At 36.5% G+C, this 27,377-nt stretch overlaps 1 protein-coding gene across 1 annotated transcript; it reads left to right on the top strand.

The window, feature by feature from the left end:
- Window positions 1–15,187: 15,187 nt before the first annotated feature.
- Window positions 15,188–26,948, top strand: LOC114272424 (bZIP transcription factor 17). Its single transcript, XM_028214116.2, has 2 exons — window positions 15,188–17,050; window positions 26,305–26,948. Exons 1-2 carry the CDS (start codon window positions 15,370–15,372, stop codon window positions 26,748–26,750), a joined length of 2,127 nt encoding a protein of 708 aa, XP_028069917.2. The 5' UTR covers window positions 15,188–15,369; the 3' UTR covers window positions 26,751–26,948.
- Window positions 26,949–27,377: the final 429 nt, after the last annotated feature.

Raw genomic sequence — 27,377 nt, 5'->3', positions numbered from 1 at the left:
ACTACTCAATCGCAATTTCGTTCCCAAAGCCTGTTGTAAACTTTGCCAAAACCTCGACGTAAACTTTGAATCTCTGTTAGATACAATTGATATTGGCACACCATACAATCTCACAATCTCATTTATATAAATATTAGCAAACTTGTCTGCATTATAAATAGTTTTAACAGGTAGAAAATGAGCAAACTTAGTCAATCGGTCGATAATGACCCAAATAGAATCCATACCTCGAGAAGAGCGAGGCAAACCCACAATGAAGTGCATAATGATATGCTCATATTTCTATTCTGGTATTGGAAGTGGCTAAAGCAATTCGGCAGGTTGTTGATGTTTAGCTTTAACTTGTTAGCAGTGCAAACATCTAGTTACAAAGTCAACAATACTCTTCTTCATTCCAGGCCACCAGAAATTCTATTTCATGTCATGGTATATCTTTGCATTCCCCAGATGCATAGCAAATTTTGAATTGTGAGCCTAGGTCATAACACGTTTCCTTAAATCAGAACAATCTGTTACACAAAGTCTATTCTGAGATTTTAACATATCATTTTCAATCCCGAACCTGGGCCTTAGTTTTGAGTCAATTTCATCAAAAATTTTCTTCAAAAATTTTCTTCAAGAATTCATCTTCATGTTGTTTTTCTTTAATCTCTTCAATGATTGTAGATTAAACAGAAATGGCGGCTAAGATCCTGCATTGTTCACGTAGTACAATATCAATCTCATTCCTTTCTAGATCACATATTAACTCATTCTGACCGGTGAGTAAACATGACAAATTACCCCTGGATTTCCAACTCAAGGCATCTGCAACGGTATTGGATTTTCCCGGATGGTACAAGATTTACAAGTCGTAATCTTTGATCAACTCATGCCATCGTCTTTGTCTCATGTTCAGTTCCTTTTGGGTGAAAAAATATTTGAGGCTTTTATGATTAGTGTACACTTCACAAGTCACACCGTATAGATAATATTGCCAAATTTTCAAAGCAAATGCCACAGTTGTTAATTCAAGGTCATGGGTTGGATAGTTCTTTTCATGAAGGCGAAGTTGTTGAGAAGCATAAGCAATCACTTTTCCCTTTTACATCAACACACACCCTAAGCCTTTGTAAGAAGCATCACTGTAAATTTGAAACCCATCAGTACCGTTAGGCAAAGTTAAAATTGGTACAGTTACTAACTTGGTCTTTAACTTTTGGAAGGCAGTCTCTTTTTGATCAGTCCAATCAAATGGTATAGTTTTTTGTGTCAATTGAGTGAGTGGTAAAGTAAGTTTGGAAAAATCCTTCACAAATCTTCACTAATAACCTGCAAGTCCCAGAAAACTTCGAACTTCTAATACATTGGTTGGTCTAAGTCAGTCCACAATAGCTTCAATTTTCTGTGGGTCAATAGAGATACCATCCTTGTTGATTACATGCCCTAGAAATGCCACACTGTCAAGCCAAAATTCACATTTGGAAAATTCTGCATATAACTTCTTTTCTCTCAGAATCTGTAAGATAGTTCTAAAATGATTTTCATGTTCTTCTCTGCTTTTTGAGTAAATCATAATATTATCAATAAACACAACGATGAATTTATCAAGGAAATGTTTGAAAACCCTATTCATTAGGTCCATAAATGTTGTAGGTGTGTTAGTTACTCCAAATGGCATTACCAAAAATTCATAGTGTCCATATCTAGTTTTGAATGTAGTCTTCTCTATATCTTCTACCTTAACCTTTAATTGGTGATACCCAAACTTGAGGTCTATCTTAGAGAATACTTGTGCTCCCTGCAGTTGGTTAACAAGTCATTTATTCGGGGCAATGGATATTTGTTCTTGACAGTTACTTTGTTCAACTCACGGTAGTCAATACATAGTCTTAAAGACCCATTTTTCTTTTTGACAAATAACACTAGAGCACCCCAAGGTAAAGTGCTTAAGCGGATAAATTTCTTGTCTAACAATTCCTGGAGTTGAGTTTTCAGTTCTTTCAATTCAGAAGTGGACATTCTGTATGGGGTTTTAGAAATTAGTTGTGTCCTGGGTGCTACATCAATGGTGAACTCAATTTTCCTATCAATTAACTCCCCAAGTAGGTCATTAGGAAATACATCAGAAAATTCACAGGCCACGGGAATATTTTCCACACTAACACTATCTGAAGACACAGTCAACACACAACACAAGTAACCCTAACAACCTTTTCTTAACAATTTCCTAGCTTTCATAAATGAAATCAAGTATGGCAGAAGAACTACCCCATTTCCAGTAAAAACAAACTCAGGATACCAGGTGGTCTAAACATAACAGATTTACTCACACAATCAATGGTGACATAGTATTTGGTCAACCAATCCATTCCCAGAATACAATCAAATGATCAATGCTCAAAGGCAGCAAATCAACATACAATGTCATATCACCAATCATAATATCACATGCCAGATAAACATAAGCATATATCACAGAACCTCTAGACGGTGTAGTCACAGATAGTAAACAATTCATAGGTTCTAACGGTTTAGTTAATTTCAGAGAAAAAACATGCGATACAAATGAATGCGTAGAACCAGAAGCAATAAACACATAGGCATTCTAAGCATAGATAGAGATTATACCACTAACTTAGTATTCTATACCTCCCCAGGTACTAATGCAAAAACATGGCCTTGTCTTAAAGTTTCTTCCATAGTATTGGCTCTTACATTCGTTCTTGGTGTAGGAGCAGATCTGGCTGAACTTGTCGCTGGACGAATAGTCATGTCGAGTATCATAGGATAATCTCTAATCATGTGGCATGTCTTGCTGCATCGAAAACAAGCGCCAGATGCACGGTGACACGTGCCCTTATGCTTCCTTCTACATTCTGGACAAACTGGCATAGACTCACTGCTTTGGCTTTAACTACTTGACGATCCATTATTTTGTCTTTTGGCTATAAAGGATGAGTGGCCTTTCCAAAAATTGGATCCAATCTTTTGCCTCTCCATTCAATTGTTGGAGCATTAGTTTGTTTCTTTGCTGTTAGTATGGCATCTGCCATCAATGCCCTATCAAGTATTTTGACATAGGTAAGCAATTTCAATACGCCTACTCGATCATACACATTTAGGTCTAAGCTTCCTTCAAATTTTCTAGCCTTCTTATAATCTGTGTTGACCATATGAGGAGCAAATCTAGCCAACTCAATAAACTTAGCCTTATACTCGGCTACGGACATCTTGCTTTGCTTTAATTCTTGGAATTTAAAAACTTTTCGATCCCGAAAATACTGAGGAAAGTACTTGTCATAAAAGATGTCATTGAATTGTGCCCATGCCATGTTCCCATTATTAGTTTGAATTAATAATCACCATCTTCGGGCTTCATCTATTAAGGTGTAGGTGGATAATAGAACTTTTGAGTCTCAGAACAAGGAAATATTTCAAATAATTTCTTCATCTCAAACAACCATGTCTCTGCCTTTAAGGGTTCAATTGCGAGGCCCTAACTTTTTGTAATGTCCCCAAACGTTTATAGTTGAAGAATTTCAATAAGAAACCTTGTTTTCTCAATTTCTTGCAAATTAAACCCTAGAAATCAGGAACTACTGTGCGAGATAATCAGCAAACTCTAATCGACTCTAAGAACTTAAGAAACATTTTAAAATCATGAATTAATAATTTAGAAACCCTAGAATGAAAAATTATAAGAGAAAAGTCCTAGTTTTCGGTAATCGCAGTTTTAGCCCGGTATCTCGCCTTTTGTTGCGAATCGGCACCATGTGGCCCGAATTATTTTTCCTATCATTATTTTATTAATTATATGACTTAAACATATGTTTTATTTCAAAATTTCAGATTGTACCCTTTTCTTTCTTAATTATTGCATTTTGGCCCTAAAACCTTAATATTTTATTCAATAAAGTTACAACCAATATTTTATTAATTTATACAAAATATCCTCTATATTTTATTAAAAAAAAAATCAAATCTTCACATGGGTAAATAGGGTAGCCAGTTGTGGTGGTGAAAAAGACCTAAAATTGTATTTTTATACATAGCAAATCTTGTACAAATATGCAACAAATCTTTGACCAACATGAAGGAATAGGGGACATTTATTGCTATATCTTTTTTGTCTCCCAATTAACTAGTAAATAGGATTACTTTCTCTTAATCAAGATCAATTAACACAAATCTTAATTGGAACCAATTACAAACCAACCAAACCAAACCAACCCTTCTCTCTCCTCCTTGGCCTATAAATACAAGCCTTGCTAGCTATTTTATTTCACCCCATACACACACAACACACAGTTGAGAGAGGAGGAAAGGGAGAGCAAGTGAGCTTGAGAGAAAAAGAGAAGAAAAGATAGCAACAAGTAGGAAAAAGATCCAGCAAACCAAGGTAAATCTCATACACCTCTTCTCTCAATGAATCGTCATGTTTTTGCCCTTCATAATACATGCTAAAAATATATTTCACATGATACTAAGAGTTACTACATTGTTAGATGATGTATGGTTTGAAAATGAAATGTTCCTCGCTTCCTTGCAATTTCCAGCAAGCTTTTCTCAAGGTTTTTGATTTTATTTCCAAAGCAAACCTTCACCAACTCAAAATTTGTTTTAAAAGGTTATTAATTGACATATATAGAGTGTGTGAAAATTTTGGCTAAGACCATGGATGTGTTTTTATGACTCCTTTTATTTTTCTAAATACTTGGTGTAAGAACCTGTTTAAAATAAAGAACTTAAAAAAATTATAGAAAAATGATCTCGTCATTTTTATATCAAAATCTTCCTCTAAAGGTTAGCTTTCAAACAAAATTTATTTCAATGAAAATGAATGAGTATTTTAAGAGAAACACCAAATTTTGTAACAGTTGTCAAATCAGGGCAGATCTATGTATTTCTTAAATATCTAAAAATCAAAAAGGGCCACCCTACTTCCGTAAGATGATTCTAAGACTAGACTTGATTCTCTACAAATTCTCAGTAAGCCATATTTCTGAAACCCTTAGAAAATAGTTTTTCTATATTTATTTTTGAACCGGTGTAGTATTGAAAATCTGACAGTGTGGTTTTTGTTGTAGTTAGTGTTTTTGTGCTATCAAGACATATTTGTTGTAATAAATGTTATACTTGCATGCTTAAGTTTCACCTTGAATGACCTTATTTTGCTCTTACTTGTGCGAACCACTAATGTGTAATGAACTTAATGTGAAAAGGGGAAAATTAAATGGGTTGGTAAAGAGGGTTGACGACCACACTAGTTATACATCATAAATTATGAGAATGTTAAGTTGATATTAGTAGTGGATTAAAATGAGTAATTCTTGCGCAACTGGTTGTTTCGGAACCCTTGAATGGAGTAGTTTTATTCGAACCCTAGGTAGTTCGGTGTAAGGAGGGATTTGGGCTATGTCCATCATTACCGTCTCTTTTAAGGCCCTCGGTTGGCGTTACGTGGTATATAACCGTTGGTAGGTATCCGAGGTAAGGTCTGTAACAAAGCAGCAAAAGAGGGGGAATATCGAATAATCCGCGTCCAATTCTTGGAGTTGGGAGGACGAAATCTCTTTGGAGGATTTCTAGACTACTAACAATTAATCAAATAATCTGTGCTATGAACTTAAATGCCATAATCCTTTCCTCTGTCTTTTTGTAAATATTGTTGTGTATTGGACTGGGAAAAAGAGATGGGGTGTGTGTGCGTTTACTGGTCATTCAAAGCTCACGGTGTGTCATGGCAGGTGCTGAAGAAGAGCTTACAGCCGGAGACGACAAGCCAGAAACCTTCGAAGACATTTGGATATCTTAGAAAAGTTAGAAATTTCTTTTTAATGTTTTGTAAAGTTCATATAAAAATTTAAATTTTCTTTTGGGATATAATGTTAATGGAACGAGCTTTTGTAATTAAGGATATTCATAATTATTCTATTGTTATGTACTTATATTCTAACACCAATATAACCCCTAACGTCGCTTATGAGACCTTGTGTCAATGCTTCTTAAGATCTGTCAAAAGGGTAGTGCGCTACTTGAGAAAACTGGACTTAGAAGGGAGGCTAATTTGACTCCTCCGGTGATCTTGTGACACCCCAAAAAATTTTTTTTTTTTTTTTTTTGAAATGTCATAAGATTTTAAATAACAATAACTTGCTAGATAAAATTTTAACTACTAGTTAGGAACTTTTAAGTTCTTACAAAGCCAAAGTCCAACGACAGAATAAAACTACAAGTTCACACACAACGTCACAACATAGTTTAATCCTAATACAAGGGATAACAGGATTTTATTCTGACAAAATATTGACTCTAAGTCAGCCAAGGTTCGATATTGGCAGCAGCTCCAATTTCAGCCTCAGTCCCTTCTTCAACATAATCTGGCATGAAACGCCAGGGCAACAAAATATATGCCATGAGTTTTGCAACACAGTAAGAAAACGTAACCAACCTACCATTCTTTTTAAGAGACAAATAATAATATTCTAAACATGAGATAACAATATAATTATACACAGAAATTACAACCATTAGAATAGTTTCCGTAATTTTAATAATTTAGGTGACACTCGAAATCTCACCAAAGAGATTTAACTTACCAACCACTAAGCATGGCAACGGTTAATTTGAAACCCTCCCTTGGTCAAATATTTAAGTGTTACCAACCGTAACTACCAGGGATGCCCACGTCCGGAGTTATATACCCAAGTAGTGGCATCCGTGGTCTGCCCCAAGGAAACGGTCTGCCAGGGGTAAGCAACCTCCCTGTGTGCCACCTGCACATCCACCCTTATTCCAAAACCGAATACCGAAAAGGGTTCAAATAAGTCCCGTGCCATCTTAGAGTTTCGCAACACAATTTACGTGAGAATTCTCAAAACCAGGGCTCACCCTGAACAACCGGTGTTAACCGTCAACCCTTAATTCCGTACAGTCTTTAAACCAAGACTCACTCCGAACAACTGGTATTAACCGTCAATTGTTAACTTTGTATATGCCGTTAATCATTTCAGTTAATTTTGATATTAATCACAAATAATTTTATACCAACTCATTAAAATTCCCAATCATAAAATATTGCATGTGTCACACAATACTAAATAAAAGTACAGAATGTAAATAAGCAATTTATTTAAACCATGGTATGAAATAATAACTTAGATACAAGAATTAAATCCTAAACACACCCATGCACAAATTTTTGATTTACAAAATTAGACTAGCATAATATTAAAGTGGTGATTTTATTCTGTCCAGAAATATTTTCAGAGTATATATCTTGCAATTAAAATTATAAATACATTACTTATACAACTCTAAAATTCATATCAATCTACAGGATACTAAATAAACATGTTATGGTTATTTTTCAGAAAGCTTTTTCCAAAAATAACTTATAAATAATTCTAAACAAATTCCAAGGGTGTTTATGACACAGATTTGTCACATTTCCTTATATTAATTCCATGCTTAAATTTATAGATCAAACCCATAATCTAAGAATTTATTATGAAACTAGACTTCTCAAATTTCATCTTCTAGTTAGAAATTACCAGATTTGGCTTAGTATAGAATTTTAAATAAATTTTCAAATACATGGTAAAATCTGTCTCACAGTTTCAGATTCAGTTAGAAATTTGTATAAATTCGTAGAAAGCTTGAAAATTGTTTCCAAAAATTTCTGGATAAACTAGACATCATTATCAACAACTTTGTAGAAGAAATCATCTCGAAATTCTGAGTATAAAATTGTCTAAAAATTCGGGTAACATGCTGGCAGATTCAAGACAGAGTATTCTCAACACAGTTTCAGGTTTAGTTAAAAATTTTTATAAATTCGTAGAAAGCTCGAAAATTGTTTCCAAAAATTTCTGGATAAACTAGACATCATTATCAACAACTTTGTAGAAGAAATCATCTCGAAATTCTGAGTATAAAATTGTCTAAAAATTCGGGTAACATGCTGGCAGATTCAAGACAGAGTATTCTCAACACAGTTTCAGGTTTAGTTAAAAATTTGTATAAATTCGTAGAAAGCTCAAAAATTGTTTCCAAAATTTTCTGGATAAACTAGACATCATTATCAACAACTTTGTAAAAGAAATCATCTCGAAATTCTGAGTATAAAATTGTCTAAAATTTCGGGTAACATGCTGGCAGATTCAAGACAGAGTATTCTCAACACAGTTTCAGGTTTAGTTAAAAATTTGTATAAATTCGTAGAAAGCTCAAAAATTGTTTCCGAAAATTTCTGGATAAACTAGACATCATTCTCAACAACTTTGTAAAAGAAATCATCTCGAAATTCTGAGTATAAAATTGTCTAAAAATTCGGGTAACATGCTGGCAGATTCAAGACAGAGTATTCTCAACACAGTTTCAGGTTTAGTTAAAAATTTGTATAAATTCGTAGAAAGCTCAAAAATTGTTTCCAAAAATTTCTGGATAAACTAGACATCATTATCAACAATTTTGTAGAAGAAATCATCTCGAAATTCTGAGTATAAAATTGTCTAAAAATTCGAGTAACATGCTGGCAGATTCAAGACAGAGTATTCTCAACACAGTTTCAGGTTTAGTTAAAAATTTGTATAAATTCGTAGAAAGCTCAAAAATTGTTTCCAAAAATTTCTGGATAAACTAGACATTATTATCAACAACTTTGTAAAAGAAATCATCTCGAAATTCTGAGTATAAAATTGTCTAAAAATTCGGGTAACATGCTGGCAGATTCAAGACAGAGTATTCTCAACACAGTTTCAGGTTTAGTTAAAAATTTGTATAAATTCGTAGAAAGCTCAAAAATTGTTTCCAAAAATTTCTGGATAAACTAGACATCATTATCAACAATTTTGTAGAAGAAATCATCTCGAAATTCTGAGTATAAAATTGTCTAAAAAGTCGAGTAACATGCTGGCAGATTCAAGACAGAGTATTCTCAACACAGTTTTAGACAATGTATCAAATGTACATAATCTGAAAAATTTCAATTATATAAAAACAAAATGAGAGGATTGAGAGGGTTTTCTTACCTAGTAATAGAGTGACAAAATGGTTGAGAATTTTGGCTTCTTTAATCTCCTACTCTTCTTCCTCTCCTAACACCAAGCTTGGGGGCTTTGGGGATTTCTCTCTTCTTCTTTTTTTTTTTTTCTTCTTTTTTTTTTCTTTCTCACCGGATGCTTGCATGCACAAGGAAGGCTTGCATGCATATAAATATTGAAGACATCTCTCTCTCCCTCTCATTCTTTCCATTATTTTATTTCCTCAAAAACACTCCATTCTCTTTCTCCAATTTCTAAGAGCCAACTTTCTCTAATTTTCATAAGTTCTTCCCTAAATTTTATAAAGGATGGTGGGTTTGGTAGAAGTTGTGGGTTGTTTGCCCACGGTTTGTTTGATTGTATTTTTTTTTTTTTTTTTTTTTGTGGGTTTCTGAAAATTGACACACTAAGATTTTTAACTAAGGTATTTAGTAAGAATAGTTATTATATTGAATCATAATTAAAATAATTTATAAACAACAAATATTGAACACCCACAAAATTATTATTCTTAATAATGTCTTGTTAGTGATTGAATTGAGTCAATTTAAAACTAACTTTTACACTAATGTATAATTCAGATAGACTGTAGACAAAATTAATTAATAAATTTTCTTTAAAGAATAATTAAAAGATGGGTTTTCACAGATCTGAGATCTTACTTGGTTATTGGCCATAGGACTCATAAATGACTTCCCCTTGACTACAACTGTTAGTGTAAATTTGGGGCGTCACATCAATACCACCCAAGAAAGTTGGTGGTTTCATCTTCATGAATTTCTAAGTTAGGTTGATAATGTCATTGTTATCCAGTTCAACTTGCACTGGCAGAAGCGGGGGATGTAAAGGTTGTTGCCTCTGTTATTGTGTCATTGCTTCAGTTAAGGCTGTGAGCATTTGTTCTATTCGGCTCATTCAAGCCTTAGAGGACCCTACTGTATCATCACTTCTTGTATTTTCCATTGCTATAGGGAAACATGAGAATAATAAACACAGGCAAATAGTTCCTTTCACAGTGTTCGAAACATTCAATCCGAGTTTAATCATTTCAATTTCATGCGTTCATGTTCAGATGTTGTGTTCTCATGTACATAAATTATTACACACTTACACATGCAGATGGAATGCCCCTAACTCTTCTTAGGACATCCTATAGCTCATATGGACTCGGATGTGCGGTATAACGCGTGCCCTAATACCATTCTATCACGACCCAAACCTGTCCCTTTAGGTTTAGTGACGTAATCGGCCAGTAATCTTGGGAGTACCAAAGGCCTCTTAATAGAATAACAAAATATAAGGGGACTGCGGAAGCAATTATACAAAATACAAGGTCTATAGAGCTGTGTAGACATAGATGAGACAGAGAAGTTTTAAACTTATATAACGTCAACTTTCATAAAACTTATATCACCATACTTATTATGTCATGAGGAACTTAGCCCAGCATACAGATAAGCAAAAACAAACAACAAAAAATCTTCAACAGGTTCACAAAACTTGACTTCGCAGAAAGGAATTTCCCTAGGAGGCACAGTGGTTGGCTGACACAGGGGGTGTTTGGTGGGGCTTTTTTGAGCCAACTTATGGCTTGTGGCTTTTAAAAACTTATTTTGGATTATTTGGTTAAACTTATTTCAAACAGCTTCTGATTCTAACAACTTATTTTAAGTAAAAAAAGTTGATTCTGAGAAGCTGCTCACCCCTTGCTTCTGATTATCAGCTTCTGTTGTGGACATGTTATTTTACGATTATACTCCTAAATTTTTTTATTTTTTATATTTTTTAAAATAGAAAAAGACCCAAATGGACTATAAAAATATTATTATTATTTTTTATGAGAAATGCAGATAAATAGTGAATAATAAAAAATAAAAGTTAATTGAAAAAGCTACTTCACAGCTTATTTAACAAACATTACTCAACAACTTAAATCTATAATCCAACAGCTATACCAAACAGATTAACAACTTCTGATTAAAGTCATAATCTATAATCTGTTAAGGTATAATCTATAATCTGTTTTAACAGCTACACCAAACAGCACCACAAAAACACTCCAGGCAGCAACTTAGGCCTGGTCACGTGTCTGCTCACATACATACATAATATAGATAGTGAGCTGAAGCCCAGTGAATAATAATAGAGTAAAGGGTTTAAATGAATGATGTCCATAACAGATTCAAAATTCATATCAGAAATAGACTTATATTCATATTCTTGTTCAAACTACATACAGAAATCAGAGTTCATGCTTAATCATATATGGTACATCTATTAGCGTTATCATGCTTGTCAGTTCCATAAGGAACTTCCAGTACCGGGAAACTTGTAACATACTTGAGCCACGATATTATTACCCTTGGGAAAGGGCCTTGAGACCACGGTATTATTACCCCTAAGCAAGGCCCATGAGATTACGGTATTGTTACCCCCGGGCAAGGGCCTTGTGCTTGTAGACCACGGTATTATTACCCCCGGGTAAGTGTCTTGTGCTAAGGATGCCATGAATACATTTCAGAAATTTGGACAATCATTCATTGTACTGAATATAACATTTCATAAACAGATCATATTTTATCACAAAGAAAATAAATAAAGTTAAACATAGCTTTACTAAGTTATTACTCACAGATGGTTCCTCTTACAGCACATACAAGTTAGACAATTTGTGGCGCGTGACCTACACACACATAACAGAAGCACACTCTTGGTTGGCACTTTACTTCTTTCATTTTGTTCTTAGTGTGTTTCTAGGTCTTAACCTCTTATTAAGTCTTTATCATGGCCTAGGAATGCCTAGGATGCAATGTGGATGCCAAAATACACTTTGGAATTCTTAACAAAACTTACTGAAAATAGGGGTTACGCTCGAGCGCAACTTCCCTAGCTCGAGCGAACATGCAAACATATAAGGGGCCGCTTGACGGTCGCTCGAGTATGAAACTGAGGGCCCCGCTCAAGCACAACTTCTGTCGCTCATGCGGTCTGCAAAATGTGTAAACTTCTGGGAGCTTGCATTTCTCGCTTGAGGGAACTTTTGGTTGATCGAGTGTGAGGTGCAAGATCACATAGTGGTCATTTGAGTGGGAGGTCGAATTTTGGAATTTCCAGATTCATCTCAAAGTTGGAAAACTCGAATTCAATGCTTCAAACTCAACCTTTGGGCCCCAAAATTTGAGAAAACATGCCTAAACTTGGAAAACATCTTGAATTCAAAACCATTTCGTAAAATCAAGGCCCAAAAGTATTCCACTTGATCAAAACTCTAACTTGAAATTTATGAATATGCCATGAACATGACATGCATGAATTACTTTGAACTTAGGCTTTCAAAAACATGATCAATTAAGGTCAAATGGTAAGAAATGTAATGAATTCTCAAAACCAAGTTAAGATAAACACATGCATGTGAAAATTCTTTAAAAACATACTCAAAATGTCATGATATATGCATGCATGCATGCATGATATACTCCTATAGTCAACCATCTAAGTTCAATTCTTGCATTACACAACTCAAGTCTTATGGTATTTTACCTTTCTCACTTGATTTCATGTAGTAATCACTAAATTACAACTAAAAGGTAGAAATCCTTACCTTAGAAGCTCAATTGTGTGCTAGGTGTTCAATTGCTAGAGTTTCCAAGTTCAACACCTTGAATTTACTATAATTCTTCTTCCTTTCCTAGATTCCAAGCTCAACCTTTGATCTCTATTTCTTTCTCACGTTTGGTCTGTGTGTAAGCTCAAAGATGTGTTGAAATGAAGAAAAAGAATGAGTGAAGGCACAATGAGTGCCTCATATAGGCTTAATTAGGAGTTGGCTAATTAGTTGACATTAATTATTCTAATTTAATCGTTCTGAATCGAATTTTAATTAAACCGACCATAATGTTCTAAAAATCCTAAATAGCACATAAATCAAGTCAATTTCATGATTGGATGCCAATAAGGCCTTCAATGCACAAGAAGAAACAAAAATACAAATAGGTCTTTCTACGATAAACAGATAGAAACATAAATAATGCAATGCACAAGTAATTAACTCAATATTTCATCTTAATTTCTTATTAGACTTATTTATTCGTGGATTAACGTTAATTAGAGGTTGAGATTGTTACACTCGAATGCCTTGAATTTGAATTTTTTTTTCTCTTTTAGCTCTAAAATCAGAGAGACGAAGATAGATGACGATAGCGCAACAACAACGGCAATGGCCATCCCTACCCTCGCCCGTTCTTTCCCAACCCCTCCTAGTGCTATAGCTGCTGAGCTGCCATCGCCACGAGTCCCTTTTTCTTTGTTTCTCTCTCGATCTTGGCTCTCCTCTTCCTCCTTTTCCTTTTCCTTTTCTTCTTTATCACTGAAATCAACCACCTTTACTAAAATCTGAAAAATTAGAGAAAGAATAAGAAGAAGACGAAGAGGAAGAGGAAGATGAAGAGGAAAAGGAAGAGGATTTGTAAAATCTGAAAAATTAGAGGAAGAAGAAGACGAAGAAGAGGAAGAAGAAAGGAAAAGAAAGAGGGTTTATAAAATCTAAAAAATTAGAGGAGGAAGAAGAAGAAGAAAAAGAAGAAGAAAAGGAAGATGAAGTGGGTTTGTAAAATCTGTAAAATCTTCTTTGATTTTTTTTGTTGAATGGTTCTATATAATTGTAAACCGCCGTTAAATTGTTGTAAAATATAGTTTTTGGCTGGCCGGATATTTTTTTGGCCAGCCGAATGGTTTTACGGCCTGCCGGCTATGTTTTAATTTTTTTTTGGTTATGTTCTGCTATATATATATATATATTTTAAATTTAACCACAAAACGACGTTGTTTTGGGACACTCAAACCATTTGCAGCAGACCTAATTCCAGGTCTGTGCGGGACTGTTAAAAATAATGGGTGTCTTTGGTTCGGTTTTAGGAGATAAATTTTCAAAAAAAATTTTGGGGGAAAAAGTTTAGAAATTTTTTTGGTTTATTTGGTTGTATATTTTGAAAATAGTTTTGCAGTATGAGAGTTTATGATAATTTGATATTTTGTTGTAGTTGAGTAGATATGTGTGAGAGAAAAAGTGATTGAGAAGGTGAAAGGAAAGATAAAAAGTGATTGATTGATGTGTAAGAGAGAGAAAGTTATTTTGGAAATTGTTTTCCAAAATCACTTAAACCAAACAAAATTTTGAAAATTTTTCTCCCAAATTAGTCTCTCAAAATCAAACCAAACAAGGCCAATGTGTTTGGTTTGTGTTTTGAGTTTAATTTTCAAAAAAAAATTTAGGGAGAAAGTTTAGAAATTTTTTTTGTTTGTTTGGTTGTATATTTTAAAAATAGTTTTGGAGTTTGGGAGTTTGGGATAATTTGATATTTTGTTATAGTTGAGTAGATGTGTGTGAGAAAAAAAGTGATTGAAAAGGAGAGAGGAGTGATTGATTGGTGTGTAAGAGAAAAAAAGTAATTTTAGAATTTTTTTTCAAAAAAATTTCAACCAAACAAAATTTTGGAAATTTTTTTCAAAAATTATGGGGGTGTTTGGTTTGGTTTTGGATAATAAATTTTCAAAAAATATTTTGGGGAGAGAGTTTAGAAATTTTTTTGGTTTGTTTAGTTATATATTTTGGAAATAGTTTTGGAGTATGGGAGTTTGGAATAATTTGATATTGAAAAATGCCTAAGACCCCCAGTGGGGGTCACTGGGGGTAGTGCGTGTAGAGACACCATTGGCCCAAAATTTTTTTGTTTTTTTTTGTTTCAGCGAATGGGGTCCGCCACGTCGCTGGGGGTCGACCCCCACTGGGAGTATTTAGCAGCGCTGTTTGATATTTTGTTGTAATTAAGTAGATGTATGTGAGAAAAAAATAATTGAAAAGAAGAGAGAAGAGAAAAAAAATGATTGATTGATGTGTAGAAAGAAATCATTAAACCAAACAAAATTTAAATTTTTTTTTTCAAATTTTTTTTTTCAAAAACAAACTAAACGCAGAGTAAGGCCAAGTTTGGCATGAGGCAAAAAAGACAAAAAGTCAAAAAGTCACTATCCTATTTAAGTCACATCATCTTATTTAAGTCACATCACCTCTCTAACACATCACTTCAAACCCAATCCAAACCCAACCCATATTTCATAAAAAGTCAAAAAGTGCACTTATTTAGTCTTCCCAAACTAGGCCTAAAAACAAACAAGGCCAATATATTGGGAGTGCGTGTAATCCACGGGAACTACATTGAGCCGTGAACTCAAGACTCCTCATACCCAGTAATAACCCCCCAACGCCTTCGTCTTCGAATCCGAGCCCCCCGCAATCACCTGTCTCTCTCTCTCTCAACTCCGACGCGTTTTGGAAACCCTAGCAATGGCGGACCAATCGGCCGCCGTCGATCTCATCCCTCCAAACCCTAACCCTACCGACTTCGATGCCCTCGCAATCCCACCCCTTGACTCCGCATTTTTATCCGACTCCTTCTTCTCCGATCTCGCCTTACCCTTCGACGCCGATTTCGACGACCTCGATTTCACCTTCGACGATCTCTACCTCCCGTCCGACTCCGAAGACTTCCTCAACTCTTTCCCCTCTCAATTCTCCTCCGATCCGAGTCCTGACGCTTCCACGATCCTCAATTCCGCTGATCAGACCTCGTCTCAGGTTTCCGGCGATCCGGAGATTTCTGAGGAGTCGGGAATCAAGGGTTCGGATGTTGGTTCTAGGGTTTTGAATTATTCATCGCCGGAGTCTGAAACTCGAAATTCTGGTTCTGCTGAATCGGGTAATTTTGCGATTGTTGATCAGAAGATTGAATTTGAGGGAGAGGGTAAGAATTTTTTGTCGTTGAAAAGGAAGAAAGGAAGTGAAGATGTGAATTTTGAATCGAGGAGGATGGGAAAGTACAGGAGGTCGAGTTCTGAAGGCAATGCTAATTCGCCGTGTGGTTTGAATGGGAACAATGAAGAGGATGAGAAAAAGAAAGCGAGGTTGATAAGGAATCGAGAAAGCGCACAGCTTTCTAGGCAGAGGAGGAAGCATTACGTGGGAGAGCTCGAGGATAAGGTGAGATTAATGCATTCAACAATTCAAGATTTGAACACTAGGATTTCATATGTAATTGCTGAAAATGCGAGTTTGAGGCAACAATTGGGTGGTGCTATGTGCCCGCCCCCTCCAGGAATGTACCCGCATCCGCCTCTGGCACCGTTGGGTTATCCATGGATGCCTTGTCCTCCTTACTTTGTGAAACCACAAGGTTCTCAAGCTCCATTGGTCCCAATACCTAAATTGAAACCACAACAATCTGCCCCAGCACCAAAGGCTAAGAAGGTTGAGAGTAAGAAGTCTGAGAGCAAAACTAAGAAGGTTGCTAGTGTTAGTTTTCTGGGTTTGTTGCTTTTTATCTTGCTATTTGGTGGATTGGTGCCAATGATAAATGTGAAATTTGGAGGAATGCAGGACAGAGTTCCTGGTGGATCAGATTATTTGGGTAATAGGTTTTATGATCACCACAGCGGGAGGGTATTGCCTGTTGATGGTAATCTAAACAATTCCGACCAAACCATAGGAACGGGATTGTGTAGTGGGAGATTGGGGATTGGAAATAATTTTACTAATACACTGCATTGTGGGAGGGGTGACGTTGGGAGAGTAGACTCAAATGTTGAGTGTGGAGGAGGATTGGATGAGTTTGTGCGGCCAGGCAATTCTAGTGTGCCTCTTGTTGCGTCCTTGTATGTTCCAAGGAATGATAAGCTTGTAAGGATTGATGGCAACTTGATTATTCATTCTATTCTGGCTAGTGAAAAAGCCATGGCATCTCGTCAAGATCGTGAAATGGTGAGTAGTAAAGAGACTGGTTTGGCAGTTGCTGGAAATATGCCTCCTGCTATCCCTCTTATTGGAACAAATAACGGGAGACATCCTAACTTATACAAAAGTCCATCTGAACAGCAAAGGGCTCTTGGTCGTGGTTCTGTAGATAAGAGCAATTTGAAGTCAACAGCACTTGATGGAAAAGTGCAACAGTGGTTCCAGGAAGGTCTTGCAGGTAATAATTGCTCTCTCTCTCAGTTTTGTTGTATACTGGTTTTATTCATTCATTAGGCAAATTTACTCAATTGACAAGTGTATATAATCACCTCTGCTACCTGGATCATACTTGACTATACAAGTGCTTTAGCACAATGATGTAGCTAATGTAGCAATTTACAGAATTTAGGCCTAATTACATGGACCTTCCTTGAGGTATCTGACAATTATAATTTATAGGGACATCCCCATTGGTTTATGAAATTGCATTGATCTCCCTTGTCAGAATCGTCCCCTTGACGATGTTAACAACCATTATACCTGCAATTAGAGGGGTTTTGTTTTATATTTTAGTTTTTTTAACTTGAACGAAATCACTCGTCAAAATTTATTAGATGTGATTTTCTTCATTAGGCATGATTGAACCATTTAAGGAACAACTGTTCTCAACACAGGATTTTCACAGAATAGAACATAAATGATAGATCTGTGTCCCATTATGTGAAAATCCTTCATGCACTTAGGCTTTCTCTTTAAGGAATGGACCCAGTGGTTGCCAATTTCGTTCTTGATTGGTTCATGCTCTGGCTTCCCTTGATGCATCACTACATGCACATACACAACTTATAAACACACCATACATTGTTGTCATTATAATAATTTTTTCAGTATATTGCTTCTCAAATTTCAGCATTTGATACCCCAAAGTGGCTGGCCTTATAGCCTTTGTGAATCATAAGCAGCTCTTATGTATAAGTGACAGGTTCTTCTCAAAATCCTTGTAGAAAAGGGTAGCTCTTATGTATAAGTGACAGGTTCTTCTCAAAATCCTTGTAGAAAAGGGCACAAGATCTGAATCAGTTGAACTTATTTTGGTAGCCTAAAGTTCCTATATCATAAGAATTTACTTCTGTCCCCATTTTTGAGTATCTTTATATTTTTTATTTTATTTTTATTTTTAATATACACAAATTTCGACTTTCATTCAAGAACCATTTTTTCCCCTTTTATGGGTCACTTTATTTTTGAAATCTGTAAATCATCATTTTCCTAATCTAATGAAAGGCAAATCTGTTTGAATTACATGCTATAAATCATCTGTTGCTTTCTGAAAGGTTATTAATTTTTAAGCATGAAATTTTACTGGAGTATTTTTTCTATGGCTATACCTGCTTGTCTGACCCACATTAGTAGGATATATATGGGTGTCTATTACTAAATGGATAGCTATTGGCCCACTAGGTTGACACCTATTTGATTCCACCTATTATTAGGACTCCTTTTTTAGTTCATGACAGTTATTTGCATTTGAAACTTGAGGAAACTATGAAGAGATTGCATGCTTTGCTCTTAATTCTTCATCTTATTTTTTCCCCTTAATTTCTTATTTTTTTTTTGGATGCTTTGGAAAAGAAAAAACAGAGTTCAAAACAACAAAGAGTTCAAGAGAAGGCTAGACCCTCTCTTACACAGTGCCCAACCATATCGGCCACAAGAAAAGGCCTAAGTGTTTGTGGAGGATCTTCATACACCTCCAAGTCCTTAGCTTGATCAGCTCCTAAACGGGCAAGCTTATCAGCACACTTGTTCCCTTCACAATAGATATGCGCAATGCTGCACTCTGTGCGTTGGAGTAGTGCCTTGATGTCGAAAAGGAGAGCTCTGAATGGGCAGTTCTGAAGTTGCTCAGCTGGGGTGGAAATCTGATTCACAGCCACTTTGCAATCTGTCTCTATTTGGATTTCTCTCCAACCTTTCTCTAGAATGATAGTGAGGCCTCAATAGATTGCCCATAATTCTGACTCTAGATTGGTAGCAGCTTCCAGCTTTCCCGTGTAGCCTAGAACCCACTGTCCTCTTTCATCTCTAAACAAACCACCAAAGCCTGCTTTACTTGGTTCGTCTTTGGCACAACCATCTGTATTGAGTTTGAATTTACCTGCACAAGGACACAACCAGGCTATTAAATTAAGAACAGATTGATCTTTGGCAAGAGGAGACTTGAAAGCTTCATGAATATTAGAGGCATATTGGAATGCTTGAAAAATGCTATGTTTGACATTCACAACCAAGTTTTCAAAAACCTTTTTATTTCTATCCTTTTAGATTTGCCACAAAAGAACAGCAAACCAAATCTTCCAAGGGATGCCTCTATATTGGGGGTGTTTGGCAAGAAAGTTTTTAGCCTTTTTTAGGCTAAAATTCACAAAAAGACAAAATAGGCTAAAATAGCTAATAAGACAAAATGTCACATCAAATCCATAATCATTTCACTTTTTATGTCACATACATCACATCCAACTACAAAAAAATCCAATCATCTTCTTAAACACAAAAATTTTAGCCTATTAAAATAGCCAAAAACTAAAATAGCCTACTAAAATAGCAACTTTTCAAATACCCACATTCTTTTTTGTTATCCTTAAGATTAGATGTAATCCAAATCTCAAGGGTAAGAGATTCAGCCTCCCTTTGCCATTGATCATTCCTAACATTCTTCCAAATGTTCCTAGCATAAATACAATCCCTAAAAAGATGTAGGAGATCCTGCAGTGCATATTGCATCGGGGACAGATGTCATTTTCCGTGAGTCTTCTAACAGCTCTCATCTGATTTGTAAGCAATTTATTTTTCATAATGAGCTAGAAAAATCCTTTGAGTTTTTGAGGCAGTTTGAATATCTAAATCCATTTCCAACTTACCTCTTGATTCCCAACATCAGTGATGAAATCATAAGCTGATTTTGAAGTATTTTATGCACACTTCGCATGTTTAAATGGAAAAAGGCGATGTATGTGGTGTTTTATGAATTTGTGTGAAAGAAGAGGCTAGGAGACTAACCATTTTAAGATTGAATTTGTAAGGGTCAGTCTGGACTGGACCTCCCAATCCTCCACTAGCACAAGTGTTCGTTGATTTATATTTTTTTTTAGTAAATTAAAAAAAATTCTAGTAGACTCTTAATTTTTAGATCTTAGAGTTGATTAGAAGTCTCTAAAAATAGGGCAAAGCACAATTAAATCCTGAATGTAGAAATATTAAACCATTTAGTCTTGGGTTTAATTTTCCATTAGATGTGCCTATCCAATAGGGTTTATTAGGTAGAGTAGCAAACCTTCCAAAGTGATACAGTGGCTCCATTACCAATGATCCACTTTGTACCTTTCCTTAGTACATCTTTAGAATTAACAATGCTTTTCCAAATATGTGATCCGTTACGCTTAGTTGGCCAAGTGAACAAATTGTGCTTACGGACGTATTTATTCTTTAGCATTTGAGACCAAAGAGTTTCATTTCCATAAAGAAGGTTCCACCCAAGTTTGGATGTAAGAGCAAGATTTTGGTGCTTAGCCTTTCTGAGGACCAAGCCCCCTTTTTCTTTAGATTTGCAAACTTGATCCCAGTTAACAAGATGAACTTTCTTGGTATTACCTTGGTCACCCCAAAGAAAATTCCTATTAAGTTTATCTATATCAGCGTAAATGTTCTTGGGAAGTTTGGCTGTGGACATCAGATAAGAAGGCATGGTTGAAGTTACTGACTGAATGAGGGTGGCTCGGCCCGCCATGGATAAAACGCTAGCGTTCCATCCCGACAATTTCTTATGCATTTTCTCAATGAGAAATTGAAAGTTATTTTTGTTGGCTCTACCATGAAGGATTGGTGTACCGAGATAGTGGCCAAGATTTTGAGTGAGGGGAAAACGACTCATATTATTGAGTTCTTTGGCTTTGGTTCTAGGCACATATTTAGACACAAAATTTTTGACTTGTGGGGGTTGATTTTCTAGCTAGAGATTTCATGGAATTCATTTAGAACTTCCAAAATGACCTCGGAATTTGTTGTATCCGCTTTGGCAAAGAGCAAGACGTCATCAACGAAGAATAAATGTGAAATGGGAACACAATTCCGTGAAGCTTTGATACCTTTCCAATCACCACTATTAACCTTGCTATTTATCATGCTGGAGAGCCTTTCCATGCAGAGAATAAAAATATATGGGAATAGTGGGTCTTCCTGTCTAAGGCCTCTTCTCATGGGAAATTCAGGGAGTGCTTTTCCATTCCACAGTATAGCCGTATTGACAGAAGTGATACATAAGATCACAAAGAGTTTGATGAATGAAAGCCCAAGAGATTCTGTCATAAGCTTTCTCCAAATCTATTTTGATGACCATACCACCAACTTTCCCGTTCTTTGACCGGAGAGAATGGATAATCTCTTGAGTGATAATATGTTATCATCGGTTGATCTTCCTGGAACAAAGCTACTTTGATTAGGGCTGATGAGATTATCAAGCAGGGGTCTGACTTGTTGACCAAAATTTTTGTGACAATTTTGTAACTCACATTGCACAAACTGATAGGTCTGAACTTCTTAACACTATCAGGATTATCCACCTTGGGAATAAAAGAGATAGCTTCCCAGATAGCTTGGATGCCCTCCGAACCAGGAGCTTTATAGGCCCTTATGCTCTTAACAGCTTCCCAGATTTCTCTGTCTGAAATTGGTAAGTTTAGAATACGGTTGTCCGCCTCATTAATTGTAGCCCCCTATGAAGCATAGGTACGGGTACGAGTACTGGTACTGGTACGATACGGGTACGTCGATACGGTAAAATTCAAAAAAAATAGGGTACGGGTACGGGTACGGCTTGTAAAAAAATATTTATTTTTAATTTAGAGTAATGCAAAAAATAATTAAATGGTTTAATTTGTTAAGGTCCAACCTATAATTAACATTTAATGCCAAAATGAAAAGTATAAATTAAAATTAAATATCAATATATTAAACAACTTACAAACCATAGTTTAATTTTAAAATCATGCTAAGCATAAAACAAAAACTGAAAAAGAAATCTAGTGAAATGAGTTTTATCTCTGTAGTAGAAGGAATATATTGTTTCAATTTCAACTGAGGTACGGTACGGCTTGGATATATACTAGGTACGTCTGGGTACGTTAAAAATTAAGAAGAAAAAACTTGGATACGTGTTTCGTGTACCCGGTACGTATGCAGAAGTACCATACGAGGTACGGTACGCCAGTAAGTACCCGGTACGGGTACGGCATATTTTTCGAAGTACCCATGCTTCATAGGTAGCCCCAAATACAATACTCCTGGAGGATATATCAATGTTATCACCCTTGAAAAGGTTCATAAAATATCCTTGGACATGAGCTTGGAGCTCTGAAATCTCAGAGATCCAGATACCATTATCTTGAATGAGCATATTGATCCTTGTCTTTCTTCTTTTGGCAATGGTAGCAGTGTGAAAATACTTTGGTTTTTCCCTCCCATTGAGTTATCTAATTAACTCTAGATTTCTGGAACCATAATATCTCCTCTTGGTGTAGAACATGATTATACTCTTTAACCAGTTCTTTTTCCAACATAAACATACTATGAGCGAATTTGAAATCCTGGGCTTTCTGAATGCCTTCAATTCGAGCAAGAAGTCTACGTTTTTTGGCAAAAATGTTACCATAAACATCTTTATTCCAAATTTTAGCAGTTAACATCAAGTGATTAGCTTTTATCAACTAAATGGGAGTCGCATTCATTCCAAGCTTGTTGGACCACTCCCCTAAAATCAGGGTGTGTGATCCAAGCAGCTTCAAAACGGAAAACTTTATAAAAGGGGGTAAAAGGATGCATACCTTCTGTGAGGACGACAAAAGGAGAGTGATTAGAATAAGTTCTGGGGAGATTTCGAACGATGCACTTAGGAAACAGAGAGCTCCATGCGGCATTACAAAGAGCACGATCCAGCCGCTCCTTTGTGTTGGTCATTCCTTGGCGGTTGTTTGTCCAAGTAAGTTTAGGGCCTGAACAGCTCAAATCCATGAGGTTACATTTGTTAATCCGCTCCAAGAATTTGTTGTTTCTCCCCACATTACTGTTTGGTGTAAAGCTTATGCGTTCTCCTTGGGTAGCAAAGTCATTAAATCACCTGCAACAAGCCAAGGAGCTGTCATGTTCTCTGCCATTGCTTCAATTTCACCCCAAAGCTGGTCCCTGTTTCTCAAATAAGGGCTTGCACAAACCGCTAATAAAACCCATTCATCATAATCTTTTTGGTGCACTGTTGCATGAATAACTTGATAATTTGCATGAGGCACTCTGACATTAACTGTCAGGGTATCCCATAGGATCCATATTCCTCCAGCTCTTCCGGCTGGATCAACGCTTGATGAAGCTGTGAAACCCAGATTATTGAAGAACATCCCCATGGAGCTCAAAGTTACTTTGGTTTCCATAAGAACTACGATATTGGGCTTGTGGATCCTGATGATTTCAGCCAAGTTTCTCTTAAAAGTGTTGTTGCCAGCTTCCCGACAATTCCAAAAAAACAACTTCATGGATCCGCGATTAGGAAGATCTGGTGATGTTTGGTAATCCGGCTGACCCATAATAAGATTGACCCTGCGGTAGTTGTCCACCATTGCTCTCATCGGAGCCAGCCTAACAAGATGTTGCAGGTGACCCGTGAGGCTCCTCCAGCTCGGTTCTACTTGTAACCAAGCTCCCTCGATCCACCATTCTGCGACGGCTAGGTGAATTGCTTCTCTCTCGGGTTCTAGGGATAAGCTCACATGGTTGTATTTCATCTGCTGATGCTATCTCTGGGATCTCCATAAGAAAGTGGAGGAGTATGAATGGGTTTTAGGTCAGGAGGTTTTTCTTTCAAATTAGTCAAATAGGGGAAAAGGGGTTTAGGTTGGGATGAGTTATGAGGTTGATTTTGGTTAGGTTGGGAGGAGTAGGGGGTTGGTCCAGATTAAAATCAGGTGTCGGAGATTTGGAAATCTCCATTGCTTCAGACTTTGCAGAAGAGTAGGTCCCTTCAATGTCTCTTACTTCACGTTCACTTTCCTGACTTGCTCTGCTCTAGGAGATTCCTTTGACATTACTTCCTTGTCTTTGCTGGATGTATCTGTAACATCATTGAACTGGTTAGCTTCTTGTTCTTTTGGTTGAGCTAGGCCTTTATCCTTTTGGGAGTTCTGTCCTTGTCCATCTTTAACTCTTCTGTTTGGTACCCCTTGATGGTATCTAAATGCACCCATTTGTCCTCCAGTTCCTTCTGAGGTGATAATGTTTGTTTCTTCCACTAGCGGCCCAAAATGGTTTCCTCCCTTAGGCCCAACTCCTGCAGTGGGTTTCCTGCCTTGTATATTTCTGTTTGATTTCCGAGCTACCAACATCCAAGGCCCATATTTTGTTGATCCAGTACCAGTCTCAGATCCCTTGGCCTACTTGTTGTTTTGTTGTGTTTCTAGCCCATTAACTTGCATGTTGGGATGGTTGTTGTTTACCTCATGTGTGTCCTGATTCCTTGTCTGTCCTTCTATTGCCGGCGCCAGAGAGAGTTTACATACATCAACACGATGTCCAACCCTGCCACGAGAAGCAGAATGAATGAAGATGTTCATATTCCATATCATAAATGTACTTACTGATAGCAAATTTTGACTTCAGTGGCTGGGTTAGGTCAATTTCCACACAGACTCGTGCTTATTGACCTCTTCTTGATGTAGCTGTATTCAGATCAACTTTCAGTGGTTTGCCAACCAGTTTAGCAATGTCAAAGAGCACTTTCTCATTGTAATACTTGATTGGAAGTTGGGGAAAGCGCACCCAAACTGCTGTCAAGATTTCCTTTGCCGCAGATGGTTTGAAATCCGCTTCCCATTTTCGCACAGTAAGGTATCCAATAGAATCCATGGACCTTCAGAAACCACCACATAGTCTTGTTTCATCTCGAATTTGAACAAGAAAAACCCCAATCCCAGATCTACCACTTCAAAATCTCCTTGGAGTCCCCACAGGCTTTGAACTCTATTACAGAGGACCTTATACCCAATATTTCTTCCGAGAAGTCTCACAATGAGACAATCTTTCCATGGTTGTCAGATTTTCCGGATCAAGGTTCTCGGTAACGTTACCTTAGGGATATCAGGATTCAACTGTGCCCCCTCTTCTTGATCTTCGATTTCCTCATCCCCTTCACCTTCGGTCGTGAGCTCATCATCTGTGGAGAGGTTCTCAAGACCACTGTCAAACTCTTTTTCATTTTGTCTAACATTGAGAAGCACTTGTTTGAAGGTTCTAAGTTTTCCTTCCTCTTGTAGATCGGTGGTAGCTTTGACAGCAGTTTCCCCTAAGTTTCCATCTGAAGCAGATGGGGGAAGATCAACCATGCTTTCATCAGGGGCCATTTGCTCAATTCCTTTCACTTTCTTCGTGCTTCGGATGAGGTGATCCCCTTCTTCCGATGAGATTTCAGTTGAATTTGGTAGGGAGGCTCCAGTGACCAACATAGCCGTTAGAGAGAGGCTAGAATTGTTTTCACCGACACATGTCTTCAGATATGAAGAGTCCATGAGTGAAGAGAGGTTATTGTGAAAATGACTCCATGGTACCCTAAGTTCTTGAATTGCAGAACTGAGATCCAAGAAAAAGCTTGAAGTTCCTCTCCTGTAAGCAAATAAAGTTTCTGATGCTGATACACATCTTGCATCTTGTTACGTCTTTTTCACTGTTTGGACAGAGACTTGGAAAGAATGGTGGTGTTTGATGATGGTATTTCATATTCCCGTTTTGAATCCTTAAGGGCCTGTTCGATTGGTTTTTCAAGAGTTTGGTTTGCAAGAAACAGAGTAATATTTGAGAATTTAGGAGCCATGGCATGGCTTGATTTTCTAGAAAACATGGCTTTTCAGAGTAATATTCCTTTTTTTTTTTGGGGTGAGTGATAATTTTATTGAAAACAAAAGGAATACATAAATCAAAAGGGCATACCCCCTGTATATGAAGAAGTTTTTTCGGGAAGGTTATATGGATTAGGTGAATTTTGATGAACTTGAAGCTTTCTTTTTGACTTGCAGACAATTCAATAAATCTTATTTTCTTGCAGTTTCCTAAAATAATTTTATTTTATTTTATTTTAATTTTTACATATTAAAAAGTTAATTTTCTTTTCACTTTCTTTTCATCCATTGTACTTTCACATCATAGTAATTTTGTTTTTTTGTAGTATTTTCCCCATTTCACAATACAACTTCTAATTGGATCATATAGCCATCATTTTGTGGCATACATGTGTGGTTTTCTGGAGGTTCTGATAGATGCCTGTATGTTTTATGTTCTGGTTGTTTTGGTTATTTCATTTCACATTTTAGTAAATTGTGCAGGTTTCTGGATAATTTTAGCTATGTGATCCTCTAATCATGTTGCCTTCACTGCAACTGATAATGATGTTCTGTGCAGGGTCAATGTTGAATTCCGGCATGTGCACTGAAGTGTTCCGGTTTGATGTCTCGCCAGCTCCAGGAGCCATAGTTCCAGCTACATCGGTCATGAATGTTTCTACGGAACACTGTCAGAACGCTACACACCTTTTCAAGGGGCGGAATAGAAGGATTCTCCATGGAGCTCCAATTCCTCTTCCCAGTGGTCAGAACAACATTTCCAAAGACAACGTGGGAAAAAATCCACAAAAAGACAACTTCCGTGGAAACAATTCTCGTTCATCAGTGGTGGTTTCTGTGCTAGTTGACCCAAGGGAGGCTGGTGATGGGGACGGTGATGGTGTGATGGGACCGAAATCCCTCTCTAGGATTTTTGTTGTTGTTCTAATGGACAGCGTGAAGTATGTTACATATTCGTGCATGCTTCCTCTAAAGGGATCGGGCACATACTTGATGACTACTTGAGGACATGATGGATTTGATTGTGGAGATTGACAACTTGAACAATACCCAAATTTCAGGCTCCAGGTTTGTACATAGGTATAGTTTTAATAGGTTTTGTAGCTTTAATTGTATCTTTTTATGTACACTGAGTTTCAATAACTACTGTTGGTTTAGTTTTTGACCAGCGATGGATTAATTTGATCAAAATTATTGAAACAATTCTGTCTATGGCCCTGTTTGGTAGAGCTGTGGGAAAGTGCTTATAGCTTATGCCTAAACAGCTTATGGCTTATAACTTTCAGCTTAAGCTAACTTCCAGCTTATTCTTAAAGCATCTCCTGCCCCACTTAAAGAATAAGTTGTTTTCTGACTTCCACAAAGCTATAAGCTATAAGCTATAAGCTAAACCAAACACATCAAAATAGCTTAAATTAAGCTGAAAGCTGAAATAAGCTGAAATTAAGCTGTACCAAACAGGGCTTATGTTGGATACATGTTTTAAACTTTATTTATTCATTGTTCTGTCATAATGTTTAATCACAAACTATTCCAGTCGAACTGGGGTTCCTCTCCAGGTGATGTCTGGACGTGTAGTCATTTCAATGGTCTGACTCGTTCATTTTGTAGGGTGGTCTATGGTTATAAGCC

This window comes from Camellia sinensis, chromosome 10 (assembly GCF_055761805.1).
Source record: "Camellia sinensis isolate YWXY chromosome 10, ASM5576180v1, whole genome shotgun sequence".
In the NCBI taxonomy this organism is placed as follows: Eukaryota; Viridiplantae; Streptophyta; class Magnoliopsida; order Ericales; family Theaceae; genus Camellia; species Camellia sinensis.
Note: the sequence above shows the minus strand (reverse complement) of the source record. Positions and strands in the feature narration are given on the sequence as shown.